The 16711-nt window shown below is 42.8% G+C and overlaps 1 protein-coding gene across 1 annotated transcript in view; it reads left to right on the top strand.

The window, feature by feature from the left end:
• The first annotated feature begins 3683 nt into the window (after positions 1–3683).
• TRERF1 (transcriptional regulating factor 1) overlaps positions 3684–16711 on the top strand; it is a 20616-nt gene continuing 7588 nt past the window's right edge. The window contains exons 1-10 of the mRNA XM_010190721.1: positions 3684–5057; positions 5675–5724; positions 5820–5822; positions 6478–6628; positions 7551–7799; positions 11189–11558; positions 12158–12218; positions 12985–13124; positions 13845–13948; positions 15160–15235. Of these exons, the coding sequence (XP_010189023.1) occupies positions 3684–5057; positions 5675–5724; positions 5820–5822; positions 6478–6628; positions 7551–7799; positions 11189–11558; positions 12158–12218; positions 12985–13124; positions 13845–13948; positions 15160–15235 (2578 nt within the window). The remainder of the gene's footprint in view (positions 5058–5674; positions 5725–5819; positions 5823–6477; positions 6629–7550; positions 7800–11188; positions 11559–12157; positions 12219–12984; positions 13125–13844; positions 13949–15159; positions 15236–16711) is intronic.

Raw genomic sequence — 16711 nt, 5'->3', positions numbered from 1 at the left:
GAAATGTTTCTGTCCTCTTGCATTTGTTTTCATGTTTCTTTGTAACGATGGCGTAATTGGGATATATCTGTAATGTCAGAAATGTAATAGGTTAAGTAGCATAAATGACTGTTGGGAAAAGCAGCAGCACAGAACTGCAGAACCTTTGTTGCTTTACAACTCCTGCTACTTTTAGTTGTCTGATTTAACCCTTTAGTAGTTGAAGTTGTTGTTGTGATAAATGGCAGTAATGGATGTTTAGGCATGAGCACTACACAAAAAGGAGAAAAAGCACACTTTTCTTCCTATCATTGAAAGAAATAATTCAGTATGCTGCCAATGGCTTCTCAGTTGGCCAGAGACTTACTTAGGTGCCCCTAAAGCCTTAATGATGCCATGTACAGCACTGAAATGCTCTGTTAGATTTTAATCCGACAAGAAATGTATACTGTAAGGATTTTGTTAAAGCTGATTGCAAATGCTCAGTGTATACAGCATCAAGTCCTTGAATTTAAGCCTGTTCAAGTACTGAAAAAAAAAAAATCTTGTATCCAAGGGAGTGGTTTATTACTGATTATGCTTTTATCAATCTGACCATCTAGGGTTTTTTCTGTGTTACCTGAAGGTAGAATAACAATGCTTTTTAAACACTTGCACTTTTCTCCCTCCAGCTCTGTGATGCTTTTGAAAGGAAAGTTTTCATCTCTTTCTCTCTCTTTTTTTTTTTTTGATTTGGCAGGGGGAATGGGTGTTTGAAAACAATGCAATTTTTTCCAAATGTGATTCTCATAGTGACTGAATTTTCCAGTCCTTTTGTGACTTGATTGGTATTTTAATCCAATATTCCACTGTAATTTTTTCAGATTTTACAAACGTATCTCTGTAACTGTGGTAAGTCTGTAATCTACCTGACAGAGAGCAGCACGTCCCACCTTCCAAGCTGGAGGTGAGGTGAGGCTGCTGGAGTGGCTGGAGAGGAAATTTCTATGAGCAGTTATAAAATATTTTTTGTTCCTTCTGAAAGAAAGGAAAAGGAGATTTTTGTGCTGATGCCTGAGATAGAGAACCTTCTTGACTGTTTTCCAGTACCCTGAGGGCTGTGACGGGTAACCCCTGGGTGAAAGGGTGCTGGAGTGGAGTTTGGTGCATGCCCAAGGGCTGACACTTTCTCTGGTGACCACAGAACTCGCTGTGGCTGCTGATACAGATGGTAGCATCTGCCTGCAAGAGGAGCAGGGGGTCCGAAGCATGGCTGGCTGCTTGGTTAATTTTTATATTGCTAACACTTTGTTTGCTGCCTTAAGAGTGAGTGCTCTTACTATCCTTACTCCTGAAATTCTTGCAGTCTTTTGATCGTCTCCTGGAGACATTTATTCTCATTCACTGGTTTGTATCACTGTTATTTCATGTCCTTTAACTCATACTTGTCAGTTCAAACTTTAAAAAGAGAGGCCAAAACCAAGGAACTTGAGGGAAATTATGACACTGTTAATAGGTGAAATGGCACGTATGTCCTAAACAAAAAGTGTATCAACAGATGCAATAGTGCCCTGTTTTCATGGGAAGATGGGTTCAGAGCATCTCGTCTGAGCTTTCTTCACTTGGCAGGCATAAGGGGAGATGCATATTCCTGTGTAGGATCCCTCTCTTCCTCTAAAGGTTGGTGGCCTTTCAGTGTGAAATATCACACAGTGTTTATTTTTATGCCCTTTGAATGTTTTGTAGGGGCTTTGTTTAGTTTCCCTTCATAATTTTTAATAGGAAGTCTTTGAAGTTGGGTTGTGGCTGCAAAATCTTGTTGGCAGCCTGACCGTTCATTGTTGACTCCTATCTTTTTTTAATTGTGCATCTATAAAAATCTGGAAGGGAGTGTGTTCAGAGAAACTATGAAGCAATGTATATTTCTGGAAAGGGGAAATAAGCTTGCAATTATTCTCAGCCATTATTTGTCACGTGAAAAATGTTACACATGCTAATGGCTGCAGATGGTTTACACAAAAACTGTACACACTGAAAGCCCTCTTCATTGGGAGCTATGGTTTTCTGTCATACATTATGCTAGAACGGAAAAGGGTTTTTTTTCTGCCTGCAGCTATGTATTACTCTTATTTGCTTTTGCTAGCACAGAACTCGTTAATATGCATCTGGCAGTGGTTAAAATTTTCTCCATCAGTGACTTTGCATTTATCCATCTAGATCAAGGATTCTCCCAAGTTTAAAAAGGTAAGGACATGAGTGCGCAGGAGTCTTTGGTGGAAAGCAGCATATTTAGAAAGGCAGATGTGAAGGAGGCAGAGTTAAGGTTGTGGTCTAGTGTTTGTGTGCTCTTGTTAAAGTTAAAAATCAACTTTTATGTTAAAACATATTTGTGCGTGCACAGGCATATTGTACCTGCATGTGTGAGAGTGGTTGCTTCATACTGTGGAATTGTGAAACAACCCCATAATGTGCCTATGGATTTTGTTTTATTCATAGAAAACAGTACAGACATCTGTAAAGTGTTACTCTGAATTACAGTCTATCCAGTAAAAATTATAAAAGGTTGCTTTTGGTATAAATTAGTCTGTTAAAATCGTGGAAACTGAAGGAGGAAGGTTGAGAAGGTAGAAGCTGGAGTGCAGTGCTCCTGATGTAAAGTGAGTGGTCAGTAAAGATTTCCATGAACTGGTTTTGTCTTAGCATTAATCAGATTTCACATAGACGAAGCAAACAAATCTACATGCACAGATGCAGTTGGGTAACTATGCTCATGATCTTTTTTCAATTATTTTTTTTTTTTATTGTCACAGCAATGAGCATTAGCATTGTGTCTTATTCTTCAGTGACCTTTTGTTTTCATACCACCACTGGACAACTCCTGTAGCTACCCTGGAAGCTGTGGAAGGCTCTGTGCGAATCCCAGACTGCAATTAACTTTTCTGTGTGTCCTTCTAGATGCCAATATCCGAGTACGGTCAGCTTCATTCAAAGACATGGTTTTCTTTTATCTGCCTGTTCAGGCCTTTGTGGGGGCACCCGTGGTGTCTGCAGTGCTTGATTTTGTGTTATAAAATGAACACAGTGCTTCTGACAATGAGGTTGAAATACCAGGAAGGTGACTTGGCGTGATAGTGAACTATCTGGCTAAAACTTGCCATCAGAAAGCAATACGTGGCCAGCTAAAACTGCTTGGATGTTATATATACTTTAGGGGGGGAAATGGTTTCAAAGAATAAGCCTTTATTGGTTTTGCAGAATGATTTTATCAGAGCACTAGAGAAGAGGCAGGATAATGGGATGAGATGAAGTAATGTAACTGCTCTGGAATAGCCCAGTTGCTAAAATTTTGCATCTGATTATCTATTTCTAAACTAGGAGATTTTACAGTTTCCTTTGAGGTAATAACAACAGTTTATGCAGAGAGCCAGCACTTACCTTGTCTCTCTCTTACTCCGCAGGTGCCTGGCATGCTGAACTTATTGATCTGTGTCGGATTTGCACTGTGGTCCATTTATTGAAGATGTGAAGCAACGTCAAGTCTGAGATTGGAATTACTGACAGACTGGAGGAAATCTTAGTCCTTGTGATGCACATGGACATGCTGAATTATAAGTAATTCTAGCTTCTTTTCCCCTCCCCTCCCTTCCCCTCACTCAGCTATCTCAGGGTTCATAGAGATTTCAATGGTTTGCGTGCCTGTAAGTTTGGAACAGAAGTGACCAAAAATGGGGGACCAGCAATTGTATAAAAGTAACCATACTGCCAACAGCAATGAGAACTTGTACTACCAACAACACCAAATGAACTCCCTTCCATCTCTAAACCATAGCTATGGGACATCTGTTATGGATGCTCCCCAGGCGTCCCCTCTCTCCCCTCAGTTCCCCCAAGATTCCAGAGACAGCATAGCTTTGCCTGTAGGTTCAAAAAGCCTTGGGTCAATGGATACATCTCGACAAACCAGTTGGACGCATTCTGGCTCAGGAAACCACATTCCAGCGAGGAACAATTTGAGTAATCAAAGTGCAATGTGGAGCCCCCTTGGGCAGGGGGAATCGCACGACGGATACCAATATTCCTACTCTCAAGCCAGTGAAAATCGGTCACAGAAAATTACCAGTGGGGTCCTGCATAAATTGGACTCCTTTACGCAGGTATTTGCTAACCAAAATCTGAGGATTCAAGTCAACAACATGGCTCAGGTTTTGCACACCGAGTCTTCGATGGTGGATAATTCTGGCGACAGCGCGCTCAGGCAGCTGCTGTCCCAGAAGCCAGCGGTTGAGCAACAGCCTGTAACTTCCAGCGTACAAAGATATCAACCAGTGCCACAGCCAACACACCAGAATTTTGCAAGCACACAGCAGAAGCAGCAAATGCAAGTCATGCAGCACCAACAGCTGTACTACGACTACCAGCAGCATTTATCGCAGATGCAGATGCATTCTGCGTTTCAGCAAGGACAGACGCACACTCAACAAATGCAGTCCCAGCAGCTCTTACCGCAACAGATGCAGCACTTGCAGCAGCCTCAGTACTACGCTCAGCCGCAGCAGGGGCACCAGCGGCTCTCCATACAGGAGATTCAGCAGCAGCAGCCGACTCGGCAGCAGCAGCAGCGGCAGTGTCCCATGCAGATATCTCAGTATTACCAAACGCAACCTGTCATGCAGCAGTTACAGCAACAACAGCAACAGATGCAATTGCCGCTTCCTCCGTATCACAGGGAACCTGATCCAAAGACTATGCATGAACCACACCAGTACCCTCAGGATCCAAGTCACCCTGTGCAGCTTATCCAGCTGGGAGCAGTGCCTCAGTATTGCTACCAAGATCCCCATGAACAGTACAGGCACTTGTACCCGCAGAGTTTACTGCAGCAGCAGGATCAGCAGAAGCAATACCCGAGTGAGAGCAGAGCACCGGCTCTCAACTCCCACGTTGGCCTCACCCCACCAGAGACCGCAGAGGATCCCACGCGGCAGGAGATCAATTCTGTAGGTAACACTGTCCCTCATCGGACTCTTTTGCCACCCTCAGGAGTTCACCTGAACAACAAGAGCTCTCAGCAAGACTCTCCCAGCGCCGCATGGCCTCAGGTAGGTAATATTTGAGATCCCTGCTCAGCCAGGCTTGTTTTACAGAAGAGTAGCAAGGTGTGGAAATGAAACGGTTGCAGGAGAGCCAGGAAGGTTGGGATGTGAGTGGTGGGCGTCACTGGGATGTTTTGGGGAACTGTGCTATCAGACTTCTCCTGTCTACTTCACTGGGGTGGCTTCGGGCCAGACTGGCGGCAGCACAGGGCTGCTGTTGCTGCAGGGCTACCTCTTCCCCCGTGAGAGGCTTTGGGAAGCTCTACCTCCGTTTTTGGGGAGGAGGGACCCAGTTACAACAAAGTGCTCTTGCTAGTTTTTTGACATCTGAGGGCTCGATTGTGCAGGAAGAGTTAAGTCAACTCCCTGTTTCCAAAAGTAATACCTCTGGGTCAGAGCAAAGCCTCCAAACAGCAGGTGAGCGAAAACACACTTGCATGAGCCATGCTCACAGAGGCACTGGTTTGGTAGAGAAATGTAAGGCTCTCAACTCAGAGGCTTTTAATATTAGCAAAATTATATGCAAAATGCAGGCATAATGCTGTGAGGACCTTCATTTATGCATTAATATTTCCTGAAAAATTCTCTTTTTCCCCCTCTTTTCCACTCTCCTCCTTTGATAGCAGGTGCAACTGTCAGATGGCAGACTGCAGCCGCTGTCCCCAGAACAAAGGTATTTCAAAAAGATTTTTATTTTTGTCTTTTTAATTTAAATATGAGAAATACAAAGGAGTGCTGCAGTTTAGAGGGAGATGAATGCATTCTGAGTAGGTAATAGATGTTGCTCTTCTAGAAACATCTTTAGTTTTGTGCTTTGTGAATTTAAGTTTGCATGATTTTCACCCCTGCCCCCAGCAATAAAATCAAATAAGTGTTTTGTCTTTCGGGGGAAAAAAAAAAGGAAAATTAAAAAAGAACCAAAGAAAAAGCGAAAGCAGAGGAGCAGTTTGCTCTGTGCTGCATTTATAAGAGATGTGTGGTTTGGAGTTGTCTCTTTGGCAGCAGGGTTCTGTTTTTCTTGAGGTCTCACCTTTGAAGGGCTGAGGTGCCCTCCAGCATGGTTGGCTACCATAGGTAGGGGCATTGTGTCCAAGTAGCTGTTAACTGCTGTCATGAGTGGGGAAATGTAGGTCTGTCCCGATAGATCTGGTGGGTTCTCAGACTTTTTCCATACAGAGGGCCACGTTTTGGTGAGTGTGTCCTACGCAAATCTTTCCCCCTCCCCATCTTGCGAGCAGTTGATTCAGCTCATTTCCCACGTTTTTCCACAGCACTCACCCCGTGCTTACTTGTGGCTTCATAACCATGAAGCTGTAAAATTTTATTGTCTTCCTTAACTAAAGAGCTTCCTCTGCAACAAAGGGAACATGCCAAACTAATGTCTCTTCTTCTGTTCCATGCTAAAAAAAAATGAAAATAAAAATAGTGGGCAGAACAGAGAAACACTTCCTGAGAGAGCTGATGCGAAGAACAAGCTAATGTGTTCAATATGCTTGAAGGAGTTCAAGAGTTTGCCTGCTCTAAATGGTCACATGAGGTCACACGGAGGAGTAAGAGCATCTCCTAACTGCAAACAGGTAGCAGTTTGTTTTATTTCAGTATTTGGCTCTCTCCTTTCCATGTTGATGTTTGCTTGCTTTGCCATGCTTTGCTTTGCTGTCAAAACTTGTTCTTCTCCGCGCTGTTTTGTTATGTGACACTCCGTGTAAGTAGAAATACACATAATTCTGCTAGTTTGTAGGCCAGAATAAAGTCAGAGGCAGTGGTGGAGGACAGAGCAGCGTTTGTCCCTCTCTGTTTCTCTGCATATTACAAAAACACCCCACAAAGTTGTGTCAGGAACATCTAAAATTTTTTCCTCCATCATGTTTGTTTATTATATTAGAAATATCAGGAACATCAAGTCTTTCTTGTTTTCATTTGGACTACTTCGATGACTAAGGGATGTTTATTGGAAGCCTTCCCAGGCTTTAATTGAAGGGGCAGGATTGTTGAATCTTTGACAGCTTTCTTCCCAAGTGTTTTAGTTCTATAGGTATCAACAAAGACCAAACCAAAAACGTGGGTTTGAATTGTTCCACGAAAAAGGAACTTGCCCCATCAGTCAGTCTTTCCCTGTCCTGGTATTTTAGAAATTCTATTCTAACAGGGAATACCACAGGAAGGCAAAGAGCTACCAGAGTTACACCATCTGTGTCTTTGTTTTCAGGTGGGTGATGGGGAATTCTGTCTTTATAGTGATAAAAAGAGCCCTCCTGCAAGTTATCTTGTGAAGATGCTTAATGTGGCTGTTTATCACTGAGGCTGAATCTGATGTAGGAGACATAAGTAACTGCCAGCTTCATTCAAGGCAAATACAGCATCCAAGAAGCAGCGCCCGTTGTGTGTGTTGTAACCCTGGCCGCTTCTTTTCAGCCACGGCGCACACGCTGCGTAGCGTTATCGATCCAGAAGCAGCCCTCCCTTGCTCAGGCTGAAAGCCTTTAATTGTCTGTGCAGGATGAAGGAGAGAAACCACCCCAGCAGCCGCTGCCTAAAGAGGTGGATGGCCTCGCGCCCATCGTCATGCCAGTGTCTGTCCCTGTCAAGCTTCTGTCGCCCGAGCCCAGCACGCAGCCCTCTGCCAGCTCTGCCACAGTCAAAGACAAGCCCGCCAACCCCGTGTCAGATGACGAGATGCCCGTTCTCGTGAAGATGACTTACTCGCCACCGTGCAGTCCCAAAGTGGCCAACCCCTGCTCGTCCTCTGTGAGTGCTGCGTTTCTTGCCACTAACTGTGCTGTGCTTGTTAAATCCCTTTGCTTGTAGTGCGGCTACTTTCTAAAACATGCGTGTTTCGGAATGTTTTCTGGAATCATAATGATGCCTGATAAACAAAAAAGGCCTGTAGCATCATAGCACTTCTTCCTCAGTCCTTTGAAAATATTAATTTTCCCTTGCTAGGGAATCAAGACCTCAGTTGAAAATAAACAATTTGAAATTGGAACGTGATATTCTTTTATCCCACTAGAACAAAGGGATTTAGTATCTTTTTACTGGTTTTGTTTTTTTCCTTCTCAGGCTGCTTTGTTTTTATGTTATTGCTTAAATTCAGCAGTTTTATTTCTTCCTGTTTTTTTAAAGTCAGATATATGTGCTTCCCATTTCAGCCGTAGATAGGAGGACACTGTGCAGTGCTTACAGTGTGTGCTCTAAGCCAGTATGAAGCTTGCCGACTTAGAGTTTTGCAATGAAGTAATTTTTACTTTCCTCTCTGCATGCATCAGATCTAAGGGGTAATCACTGCAAATTCTGATATAGAAAAAATATCAGTGCTCAGTGCTTTCATTTCACTCCTAAAACTGAAATTGTCAGGCAGCACGAGGAATTGATGAGCCCTTGAATGAGATGTGAGAATGCTCTTTATTGTTTTCCTGAAAGAGATCTGGAGCAAGCAGTGTTATTTATTTCACATTCCAGTACAGGAGTAGATGTTGCTTATTCCTTTAAATCCGTGCTTCCAGACTATACCATGATAAGAAATTTCTAGGGAGTATAAGTACTGTATGGTATTATGATGCAGAGAAATACTCTTGTGATTTTTTCTTCTGCTCGTGAGTTTGATGGCCAAGTGAGGGGACAGCACATATCATTGTGAATGACTTACAGTATTTGTGTATTTATCATCCCCCCTGCCTCCTGATCCTTCATTCAGACATGCACACTAATTTTAAGTATATATAAAATCTTTTACTCTCTTTCTTTCAGACAGAGGTTTTACACATAAACTTCCACTTTACTGTGGAAGCCAGCACCTCACAATATTTAGCTTGTAACTCAGCAGTACAATTTTTATTTTCTATTTCTAGTTTGTGGAGAGAAAAGGGACAGTCTTTTCTGAATCCTTGAGCTCTGAGTGGGAGATCTTCTCCAGAGACATCAGAGTAGGTGGCTTGGGCTTGTGTATTTCTGCAGCGTATGTAAAGTGACTGTGATTAAATCTGCCAGTGTTTACCTAAATGCGCATTCAATCACTCAAAATTATGCTTGCAGTTTTTCTATTGCCGAAGCAAACTAAACTTGTACAGTTTCATCTCTGAATACTATCTTTTTTACAAGAAGTAGCATTGGAAACATTCGAAGATCAAAAGATCTACAGTTCCCTCTTCTTCTGTAAAGCAATTGTGTCATTGGAGACTTCTTTTTAATACCAAAGAACTGGAGCTGTGCATCGGTAAAATCAAACATCAGAGGGAAACTAAATATTCAGCAAGGCTACAGGACCATGAGTGGAACCTGGCAGTCAAGTGAGGTCCATCAGAATCTACACAGTGCAGCAGGGCCCCTGTGGATGGGGTAATGGGGATCCTGGAGCTCCAGAAAAGTATTGGGGTGATTCTGCATTGAGAGCCCATGGACACCAAGAGCTCCTTTAGTATTCATTGTGACCTTTTCTTGAAAGTGGTGTTGGCATATATACCTGAGGCTAAGGTATATACTATAGGTGAAGTAGCATGGGAGATGTATGTCTGTAGGACTTGTAAGATGATGTCGTGGTTGGTTTGTTTTGCAGTAGTGAGAAAGGAGTACCAGCTCTTTCACATTTAAAGAACAGAACAAAATGAGCCTTTAGTCAGACTTGTATTTGGCCTTCTGATTGTTGGTTTTGGGGTTTTTTGGGGGTTTGGTTTGTTTGCTTTTTCCTTGAGTTTAGGGTTATTTTCCTCTTTCTTCTCTTCGAACACCAAATGTTCACCATTGTGATGGGCTATGTCTGTGGTTACAGGTAACCCTCACCCTTTCACTGTTCTGAATGTCCGTGATCAACAAAATTCTCTGTAAAGCTGCATTTTTTTCCTGCAAAAGGAAAACTCTTCCAAAACTTAATTTTCTTTTTCTTTTCTTGTTTTTTTTTTTTTTTTTGCTTCGGAGAGAGAAAAAATGTCAACAGCTGTTGGAGAGGATACAGCCCTGATCTAACAGAGAGGACAGGACCTCTGTAATCAAAAACATTTCCACAAGCTGGAACGTATTAACATACAGGATAAAGGGTGGCAGTGCTAATGCTCCTTTAACATTAATTTTATTGGGTGATTGTGATTCTGAAGAACCACCCATGGTCTAAAGATGTATGTTGTCTAAACATACACTGTAGTAATTTACTTTATGTAGTAGTAGAATTTACCAGATGATGCAGACATTCTGGTGTAACTCTGTGTTAAAAATTTTCTTCCACTTCCCAAGTTTCTTCTAAAGAAGATCTACAGTCTGAACACCTGAAAGCAGTATATTTAGTACTGTGTTAATCTATCAGCTTCTATGTGCTCTTGAAGCACAACCTGAGAACCTGTTTCTTCCTCACTCCCACCCCTCAGAAATCGAGATTCCAGGTTTTCACAAATTCTGTGCCTTCTGTTTCTTTGGACTTCAGCGATTTATTACCAAATGATTTTTAACATTCAAATTCTAGATTTCTAGACATGTTACAGTGTGTGAATTTCCCAAATGGTCATCTACTACCCTTTTTCCTCCAAGGAAAGAAAAGAGAGTTAAGTTCAAGATTTGTTGCAGCTGGACTGCACTCAAGCTGATGGGAATGTGGTGATAAGAGGCAAAGAATTTGAATTTATTACATTTTTCTTCCTTTCCCAATGCTGAGTACTGCAGTAATTTCACTGAGTTCATGTGCCCTTCCTAGTCAAACAAAATAAATGCATTGGAAAACATCTTATACAAAGTTTCTAATAAACGGTGACTGGGTAATGAAGTAACTCCCCACAGCCTGTGTGTGTTCAGTGCGAATAGAAGTGCCCAGGGTGTTTGGGTGGAGCTGAAGAAGGGTGTGGGAGACCCAGGTTCTGGGAGAGCCCTTCTCTGCACTGTCAAAAGCTGACAGCAGCCTCTCCATGTCTGTGCCTGTGGCTCAGCCCTACCAAGACCCAAAGGGATTATTGAGGGTTATTTGTCTTGGTTTTTCTCTCTCCCCTGAGTTTTCTGTGTAGGATCAGATACTGTACTGACCAGGCTTCTTATGGTGGTATCTGAATAACTGCCTGGTTAACAGCTTTCCTGTGGCTGTCACCCTATGCTCTAGGGCGTTGTGTGCAAACCACATTTACGTATGCCTGGATACTAAAGCTCTGTGTGTTTCCATTTAGGAACTTAGCAAAAAACCTCATCTAAGTGCTGTAAAATTGGAAGAAAACTTCAAACCTTTGCAGGACAAGAAGAAGTATCGGCACAGACCCGAACCTCTCTTCATACCTCCTCCTTCCTTCAACTTCAGCATGTCCCACTCTGGTGCCACCCTGTACCAGAGTCAGCTTCGCTCTCCCCGTGTCCTCGGAGATCATCTGCTTGATCGGACGCATGAGCTCCCCCCCTACACTCCGCCACCAATGCTTAGTCCAGTTCGGCAAGGGTCTGGTCTCTTCAGCAGTGTTATCACATCATCTCACAGCACCTCGCATACTCAGCTGCCACTTACTCCACTGACACCTACTCCCCGGGTGCTCCTGTGTCGGTCTAGTAAGTATTAAATTTACAGAGTGGCAGTACATAGTAAATACCACCATCCTCTCTTCTGGTGCTACCACATTGATGATTTTCACATGTGCTCACATGCGTGGCTGGTTCTGGTTTCAGAGGAAAAGTCTGTCTTTATCAGGGGTGTTGCCTTGGATTTTGTAGAGGTTGTGTTAAAGCATAAAGTGAACAGAGGAGCCTAACCAGCAGGTAAGGCTGTGGTCTTTTAACGTGGTCTGCCTCAAGAAAGGACTGCCATGCCTCTCATTACATCTGGGCCTTCTGAAGTGGAGAGAAAAGACCTGGCTTGAGACATGGGCTTCATTTTATGTATTTGTTGTTTAGTGCTTCACAAGAAAAGGTGTCTAATTATACATGATGAGGGCAGTAGAAACCTCTGCAAATTAGGACATTTCTGGTACCTGTAGCAATTTAGACTTTTTTTGTCTAAATATCGACAAAGGGTAATTTTTTCTTAGTAGATTGGAGTACTGTTGATGTTAATAGGGAGCTGGCAATGCAGCCCAGGAGGTGGAGCATCAGCAGTGATCAAGTTGTTACCAAAATACTCTTTTGAACTCAAACTCCATTCTCTGTTTCAGATAGTATTGATGGAAGCGTCATTCCGGTGACGCCTGGGCCTGGAGAACAGACTGTTGAACCGTAAGAAAAACAACATTGTTTTTGTCACTGCTTTTGTACACTAGCTCCAGCCTAGAGCATGTGGCCTGAAGTGTTTTGAACTAGGCTAGTTGTGTTCAACTGCCTGAAATCACATTGGGCTGGATGTGTTCAAGGTTGCTCTGTAGGGTGGCTGAGGACACTGGGAGCAAAGTCGCTGTGGGAGATGTAGATATCATGGCTCAGATGCTAGAAGAGGCTTGGTAGGAGCCACGGAAGGTGAAAAAAGGGTTAGTGATGACTGTGAAGAGGGCCACGAGGAAAACATATGCTGATCTAGTACTCTTGTTTATATATATATAAACGTGGAGCTTTGGAGAGGTGTAACCTGGTAGGTTTCCCAGGGCAAACCGCAAACAAGATTATCCCTCAGCAGTCATGTCCCTTTCTGCTCTCTACTGAAAAGCACCACTCTCTATGAAACAGAAAGTTATTGTTTCTGGCATCTAGCCTCTTTGCTAGTCAGCACTCATAGAGACGAGCTTGAGTTGTACATAGGTATGATGTCTCAGGATAGTTTAAATTTTGTATTATAATTTTTGTTTGCCCCCCCAAGAGATCAGTTCTCTCTAGTATTCAAAATACTTATCCCACTGAGAGTAAAGCATTGCGTAAAGCAATCTGACACAATTTCCTGTCACTCCAGTGTAATAAAAGTTTTGTTGGAAACAAAGCAAACGCTAATGTGACTTCTGTTTTTTCTGCACATTGTGTAGTTGAATACTTATTTATTTATTTGTCTTGATAGACGAATCAATATTGGGTCCAGGTTCCAGGCTGATATTCCTGAGCTGCAGGACAGATTGCTAATGGAGAAGGATGTGCACAAGGCTACTTTGGTGTGGAAACCATGGCCAGAACTGGAGAACAAAGTCTTCCAACAAAGAGGTACAATGACTTGCCATTTCAGAAGTTCTTATGCCAACCTGTGCTTGTTGAAGAAATTCACATTAATTTCTCTTGTGTGTACTGTACAAAATGTCTAAAAGAGTATTAATTACTGAATGCAAAGCAAGAGACCAGAACTGCACATTACAGGTTCAGAGTGACAACGTTATACAGTGGTACTTAAAGTGAAGTCTGGATTAACAGCTTTCTGGCAGCCAAGGAGGAAAGATTGGTGCTGGGAAGTTTTTTTTTTTTTGAGGGGGGGAAGTATTGAACTGCTTGGTAAGGGCAGATGAGAGGCGGCTGATGACTCCTGGGCCTGTCCTGTGACCATAACTGGGAGGAAATGTGATGGGCTCAGTGGCTTCTACCAGTCCTGAGCAGAGTTTGTGTCTGCTTCCAGCACAGTTCATTTCTGTTTCTCTACCCTGGCTGGGGCCTTCTTGGCACAGCAGCATCACTGGCCTGTGCACGCCACAGCCTCACAGCTAGATCTCTGGCTCTGCAGTAGCCTGTCCCATCCCAACGATGCGCTCTGCAAATCCCATCACGTCCCCTCCTCCTAAAACCAGTAGATGAGGTGCAGGGGAGAGAGTACGAAAGCTGCTGCCCTGTACTACATTGTCTTAGAGTGGCATTACAGAATCCTTGGCTCTGGATGTTTGACTGATACGTACAGGCTTCTGTATGAGCAGTAAAATGTTGCCTTGTTTCTGACAGTGGAAGACCTTTTAAATATGAGCTGTTCCAGTGTGTTACCTGGTGGAGGAACTAACTCAGAATATGCTTTGCACTCTCTCTTTGAAGCAAAAGGAGATATTATGGTAAGATAAGAAGCTGAAAGGGGAGATATGATCCTCTTCTGCAGATAAATTAGCATGCTTTATTAAATGGATTTAGATATGGTTATATAAAAAAAGAGATTTCTGATTGATTCACAGTGATGCTTTAAACATCCTGTAACATTTTTGGGGAATGACTTTTTCCCTTTCATTCTTTAATAAATTTAAATTTCAAAGCAGTGCCTCTCTGAAGGCTTACTGTATATTTCATATAGATAAGATTACTTAGTTTATAGCCTTGGGGCTTTGAATGTCTCCCAGTGCTTGCTCCAGCCCTGATATTTCACAAGCTTTATATTTGGTCACAGAGAGCTTAGTCCTCTTCTAGCCCTTATAAAAATCCCATTTTTGTAGCAGTAATCACATCTACTTATTTGTTCAGAACTGTGAGGTAATTGCACACAGTTCTTGTATAAATAATACATTTCAAGGATTTGCATTAGTTTAGTGATGGAAATGTTATTAACTAGGGCAAAACATCTGTTTTGCCCAGTGTCAGGGAAAGACAATGCCCTGCACCAGTTCCTGGAAAGCCAATTTCAAACAAAATGCAACAGAACACAGAGCTGGAATGAATCTCACAGGATTGTCTAATATGGTGGTTTTTAGCTTGTGTCCCAGTTTCCTTAGGCTCTGTTAGCTGTATCTAAGGGACCTGAGACAGGTGACTGAACTTACTGTCCAGATGTGAAATTTGCTATACAGGGGAGTCTCCATTGTCAGGGGAAAAATTTTAGGGATCTACAAATCATCTGTCTCCCTGATCCAATGAAGGAGTATCTGTACTTGCTGTCATTCCTAACAGATCTTGACCTAAATGGATATTCTAAAAGACGTCACGCTATGAATATTAATGCTATCAAACCAACCATTAAGTATTAGTATTAATTAACACTATCAAATCAAACACTATAAACATATTTGTATGTGGCAAGCAGAAGGGAGGGAAGAGCTGGAAGTTGCTAAGTAATAGCTACATTTGTGCTAATTAAGGCAGGACAGGTGTGCATTAGGTGCTCTTCTGTGAGGCAGTGTTAATGGGCCTTGGAGTAATTTGATGAGATTTCATATGACAGAAAAGAAAAAAGAGGAAAATTAATTCATATCCTCATAGCAAATAGTCTTCTAGATGCAGTTGTATGCAGCAGCTGACTGCATTTGCTCATTCTGTTTTTACCTGCTTTTACATTTAGGTTGCTCTTGAGAAGCTGCTGTTGAGAAAGCCAGTGAGATTGAATTGTCATCCTTTGGCAAATTACCACTACGCCGGTAGGTTTCCTTGCAATCGCTGTCTCTGCTGGTATAGGGAGTCCAAGGCTGGCAGCACAGGCCAGAGCATGGGATCATGCTGCACTCTCTGCTGTCTGCTGCAGGGGTGGCAGTGTCTGATAGAGAGGCGATGTGGACGGTGCTGAGTGGTACTTCTGGAGCCTGTGGTTACAAGTTCAGCAGTTTTTTACCTGACTGATGATGTACAGAAATTTTGCATCCATCTTGCTGTATAGATTTCTACTGATTAAAAACTGCCTAGAGTAATTTTTTTCCTCTTTTAAACTAAAATTTAATTTGTTGACCTCCTTTTAAAACTGCTGCTATTCATAGTTTATAATTTACTAGCAGTAAGGTTTTCGTTTTCTGGTATGTAAATGTCTGCCATCATGGCTGCCTTTTCTGAGATGCTAGTGTGTGGTAAATGAATATGGTAATCAGGAACATCCTTCCACAGAGGCAGTGCTGTAGCTGTCACTACTGTCTTAGTACTGAATACAGAGCCTCTCTTTGCGTGGATCTAGCCAAAAAGAAACATGTCTGGGATGGTGGCTTCTTTAACAAACACAGCAAGAACGACATTTTGGTGGAGAAGAAGTGCCCTGTGAAGTACACAAGGTGGTGTTACGCCATTGGACTTCAGTTATGTCACCTAAGCATAGGTGACAAATGTCTCTCCTCTGCAGCCCTCCATGTTAGTACTTACTGCTTCCTAGTGGCTAACAACTGCCTGGACACACAGAATATGGTTTTACATAAAAGATTTAAGACTTTATCTCCAGTTTAGGCTCAATAGGAAACAAGCCAAGAATCTTCTGGTGCCCAGTCAGTCACAATGTCCAGGGTCATACACTCATTTCCAGTTCCAGACATTGTGCACCATAAGTGTAGAAGCAAGCTACTTCCTGGCTGTAGCAGCTCCGTGGAAAACCTCCCAAGTAACAAGGACTCTTTTGTAAAGCAACTCCTTAACCCCTTGGCCTGAGGACAAGAACAGAAACATGTTTGATGGCAGCTGATGGCGAGAGTGGATAAGTGCGGAGATTGGGTTTTCAGTCTTGTCTGGGAGAGATGCCTCGTGCCTGTGATAACAGCTCTGTTGCGGTCCAAAGGATGGACATGAGGGTGGATGAAGAAAGGAGGACCTCAGCCAGGAACTTTGACCAGGGTCTCTTGTCTGAGGAGATGACACCAAATCATGTGTGTGAGATAGTCCAGGGCATGAGAGCAGGAAGATGAGGAGATATCCCAGCAGCCTCATCCTCAGTGAGTGATCTAATCAGCAGAGCAGATAAATTTCTGCCTGTGTGGCAGAGAAGGAGGAACAGTCTTTACTGAAGCAACTTCACAGTAGTTTCAGAAAGTGTTTTATTGCGGTGCAGGGAGGAGCCAGGAGACACTGTTTTGTTTTTTTGTTTCACATGGTGATGACACTAATCCTTGCTTAACTAGCACTGAGACCTGTGAAACATGAGT

This window comes from Mesitornis unicolor, unplaced genomic scaffold (assembly GCF_000695765.1).
Source record: "Mesitornis unicolor isolate BGI_N332 unplaced genomic scaffold, ASM69576v1 scaffold51758, whole genome shotgun sequence".
NCBI lineage: Eukaryota > Metazoa > Chordata > Aves > Mesitornithiformes > Mesitornithidae > Mesitornis > Mesitornis unicolor.
Note: the sequence above shows the minus strand (reverse complement) of the source record. Positions and strands in the feature narration are given on the sequence as shown.